At 66.0% G+C, this 4,230-nt stretch overlaps 1 protein-coding gene across 1 annotated transcript; it reads right to left on the bottom strand.

The window, feature by feature from the left end:
- Positions 1–1,544: 1,544 nt before the first annotated feature.
- FOXI2 (forkhead box I2) lies at positions 1,545–3,268 on the bottom strand. The gene is made up of 2 exons (XM_028514052.2): positions 2,654–3,268; positions 1,545–2,085 (listed from the first exon to the last, which is right to left on the bottom strand). The coding sequence occupies exons 1-2, from the start codon at positions 3,210–3,212 to the stop codon at positions 1,643–1,645; spliced, it is 1,002 nt and encodes a 333-aa protein (XP_028369853.2). The 5' UTR covers positions 3,213–3,268; the 3' UTR covers positions 1,545–1,642.
- Positions 3,269–4,230: the final 962 nt, after the last annotated feature.

The following is a 4,230-nucleotide window of genomic DNA, read 5'->3' as shown; positions in this document are numbered from 1 at the left end:
TTTTCAGGTTGAGAGGGATTATTCCGATGCCGACCCATCATAGCCTGTAAGGGCCCAAGGAGGCACTTGTTTGCACAGCCTTACGCTGGTTTTAAAAACAGGTTGGGATTTCCTGAGGCTTCGCTATTTCCAGCGCAACAAGGGCACAGAGCAGTGGAGGGGGGGGCCTGGGCTCCGTGACGGGGCTCCAGGTGCCCAGTGAGGAGCCGGGCCTTGGGCAGCAGCCCCGTCCCACTGCTGCCCCCCCCCCCCCCCCCCCGGCTCTGGCTGACCCACCCGAGCAGGTCCTTCATGGGCCCACGTGCAGCCTGCTTTTGAACCTATGGTCAAGTTCGCAGAGCCCCTGCTGGGAGGAACTATTTGAATGAGATTCTCGTTACAACCTGTTTTGCTCTGTTTACTATTTTGATTTTCGCACCCTCTCTTTGCTCTGGGGAAATATTCCTTTGGGACCGCCCCCCCCCCCCCCCCCCCCCCCCGTGAAAGCTCATCCAGACGCAGGGACCCTCACAGAGGGGAACAGGCCCGAGCCCCAGACCCCCGCACTGCTGGTTGCCTCACCCCACGGGCCGCTCACCACGGTCCCATTCGGTTACTACAATGGCTTAAAGCTTGAGTGGATCAACAGTTTCTAAACCACAAAAATTGGTTTTTAGGCAAACAAACAGAAAGTTGGAAAATCTTCTGGAAACATTTTCTTTTTCTCTATTTTAACAGAAAATCCACGGTTGGGACACAGACACCCCTTCGAGCCAATTTCGAGCAGTCACGCCGCTACGGCACAGAAAGCTCACACACGCACACGTTTGTCGGCCCGGGTTCTGCGGGTTCTGCTCATCGCCACCTGGCACACTGCGCGTCTCCAGTGCTGTCACACTAACTTAAAAACGTGATTTCTCTCCAGGTTTCCTGCAAACGCAGAGTCTGCACTGGGGGAGGGGGGACAGTGGTGGGGTTCTGTGACGTACGAAACGGTAGGCACGTCCAAGCCTCAGGTACCGGTGTTTCTTTCTAGCACTTCGGTTTATTCAAACAGGCTCCAAGTGAAACTCTCATCCGCAAGGTAAAGACTTTCTTTTCTTTTCTTTTCCTGGCCTGCGTCAATCACATTACATTTGGGGAGCGTTTCCCCCAGAGGGATCTGGGGTCGGCTGTGAGTTTGGCGGGGAGACCCGTGACCACCGACGTAACGGGCAGCAGCAGGACAAGAGGTGGGGGGGGAGTCAGTGACTCTCCGGGTGCCCCAGGGACTCAGGGAGACGGGACCCGGGGCCAGACTCACCCCACCAGCAGGAAGAAGGCTCTTTGGGATCCCCCAGCTCCCTCAAAAAGCTGGGGCTGAGAACCAACTCTGGGTCCTTTAAGGCAGACCCCCACCCCCACCCGGGGAGAGCCTGGATCCCAGGCCAGAGAACCGAGAAGGCTGGAACAATCAGTAGGGAGAGCCACCTGCCCCACCCACAGGTCTCCTGGGTGAAGGGCAGGCGGGTGTGGGGCTGCCCTGGCTCAGTCCTCACTGGGCTTTGCGGGCCCAGGTCCCTCCCAGGGGCCCTGACCTGTGGGGCCTTCATCCGGGAGGACCGGCGCTTCCTTCCTCTCAGCACCTCTAGGGAGGGCACTTGGGGCGATCCGCGGGCTCCCCTCAAACTTCAGTCCCTTCCTGGCTGTACATGAAGTGACCCACTCGGAAGCCGGCGGCCGCAGTCTGATGACCAGTGGGGAAGCTGGGCGAAGGGCCGGGGGACGGGCGGCTGGTGGCAGCCACGGCCGCTGGCCTCCCGAAAGAAAAGTCCCCCGCCAGCCCCCCGGGGAAGGCGCCGAGGCCGCCAGCCAGGGCGCCCATGGCTGAGGCGAAGCTGGAGAAGCAGGCGGCGGCCTCGGGAGCGGGCGGGGACGGCGCGGCCTGCAGGTCCGGGGACCCCGTGCCCAGGGCGTCCGGCTCGGGCGCCGGGGCTCCGCCGGGGCTCCCGGCTCCCGGGAGTGCGGCTGCGCCCGCCTCCCCTCTCCTCTTCCTCCTCCTTCGGAAGTTCCCGTTGTCGAACATCTTCTCACAGTTTGGGTCCAGGGTCCAGTAATTGCCTTTGCCTGCGGAGGAAGGAAGGGCCCAGCTCAGGAGATCCGGGGTTCGAGGGGCCGTGGTGCGAACGGGAGACACGCGGGTCGGCTTTAGAAAGATCCCCGCACGGGCCCCACCTTGAGCCCTCTGCCTCCCCAAACCCTGGGGCGGCACTTGGTACTGGAACCAAGGGCCTCCACGGACAGCCAGGCTGAGGAGGATTGGTCTCGCTTTCTAAAGTGGCACTCTTTGTCCCACCAGTCCTTGGGGGAGGCACCGTCTGCCCCCTTTTACGGAGAGGACCCTGAGGCCCAGCGAAGTCACTCTGAAGGTCTCCCAGCTGGCTGGGTCACGACTGCGTGCAGACACTCAGAGAAGCGGGGAGGACCGGAGGAAGTCAGGGTCTGTGGGGTCACGTTGCCTGCCTCTGTGAGCCCTCCGCCGCCGGGAGCGTCTCCCCCTCCCGCCCCTCCCTGCCTCAGGGACCCCAGCTGTGCAATCGAGGGCGGGGCGCTCCAAGGCCGTCCCCATCCCTCCCGGGCCAGCATTCGTGGGAATCCGCGGAGTCGGACCGGGGATCCGCGCACCCTCTGTTACCTGGGTCGTTCTCGTCGCGGGGCACCTTCTTGAAGCAGTCGTTGAGCGACAGGTTGTGGCGGATGGAGTTCTGCCAGCCCGCCTTGCTGCGCTTGTAGAAGGGGAAGTTGCCGGCCACGTACTGGTAGATCTGGCTGAGCGTCAGCTTCCGCAGCGGCGCGCTCTGGATGGCCATGGCGATGAGCGCGGAGTAGGAGTAGGGAGGACGCACGAGCCTCAGCAGCTCCTGCTGCCCCGAGAGGCTCAGCCAAGCCAGGTCGGCACCCGCCAGGCCGCCCGCGGCGCCAAGGAGCGGGCCCGGGGCCGCGTAGCCCGGGGGCGCGTAGGGGGACGAAGGTCCAAGGCCCGGCGCAAAGGGCGGGGGGCTGAGACCGGGCGCGTCCAACCACAGGCGCGGGCCGCCGCCCGTCGCGTCTAGGTCGCCGCGCCCGTAGCCCGCGGGGTGCGAGGCTGCCCGGGCCTGGCTGTGCGGGGCCGGGCAGACGCCCGAGCCGTCGCAGTACGTGGCCATGCCCAGCGGCTCCCGGGCCTGGCCGGGCGGCTCTGCCCCGAAGCTCATGGGCGCCCCATCCACCGCGGCCGCCGGCAGCTCTCAACGCGGCCCACACGGCCTGCCTGCTGCCCTTTAAAAGCCGTCGGGGTCGAGCGCCAGGTGAGAGTCGGTGTGCAGCCTCCGCCCACCAACGTTGGGCGTTGCCAGAGTGACGTCTCCGCCCGGCCCCGCCCCGCCCTAGTCCCCAGGAGCTTTTGGCTGCCCCAGTATCTCCCCCACCGCCGGCCTCCTGAGCTGGGAGACGCGTCTTTCTCTGCTCCTGCGCGGGCACCCTGGGTCCCCAGCGGTCCCCACCTCTTCAACTTCGCAGCCCCGGTTGCCCCAGGCCCTCGGGCAGGTACCCCATTTCCCGAAGTCCAGTGTGAGGTCCCATTGCTCTCCCACAGGGGACTCTACCCCTGAGGAATCGCCCAGGAGGGCCCTGGTGCTGGGCAAGGAGTCTGTGGCAGAGGGACACCCAAGTGTCGTGGGGTTAGGGCCACCGGGAGGAACGGCGCAACAGAGGAAGAAGGACCAGAGGGCCCACGGCGGAGCTTGGGTGGGCGCAGACAGGACACGGGAGTCACACGGAGTCCACGCGTGATCAACGTGGGAAGGCGAACCACACCCTTGTGAGGGTCCAGGTCCTGGAAGTTCTGGCCGCCGCAGCAGCCTTCCAGACAAACCTGTGCCGCTCCGCAGCCCGGAGGGCCGGGGTCCGCCTGGCCGCCTGCTCCGTGGCCCTGGGCACTGGGGTGGCAACGGTCCCTGCTGCTTCTCACGAAAAGCACGGCTCTGCGGTGCGCGCCCGACAGTATCCACCGCGCCCGGGGCCACCGGCTCCCCCAGCCCTCCTCCGGCACCCCGAAGCCTCTCTCCGGACCCGGACCCGAACCCGGGCTCACCACGTCCCCCGGCTCCCCGCTTCCCTGCTGCGGGCTCCGGGCACACCGCCCGGGCCAGGCCCACACTCTGCAGGGCGGGGAGCCCAGGTGGAGCGCGGGCCCCCGGGCTCTGAGAGCGGAGCCCCTGCCCCCCGTGCGGA

The sequence above is a fragment of the Phyllostomus discolor genome, chromosome 5 (assembly GCF_004126475.2).
Source record: "Phyllostomus discolor isolate MPI-MPIP mPhyDis1 chromosome 5, mPhyDis1.pri.v3, whole genome shotgun sequence".
In the NCBI taxonomy this organism is placed as follows: Eukaryota; Metazoa; Chordata; class Mammalia; order Chiroptera; family Phyllostomidae; genus Phyllostomus; species Phyllostomus discolor.
Note: the sequence above shows the minus strand (reverse complement) of the source record. Positions and strands in the feature narration are given on the sequence as shown.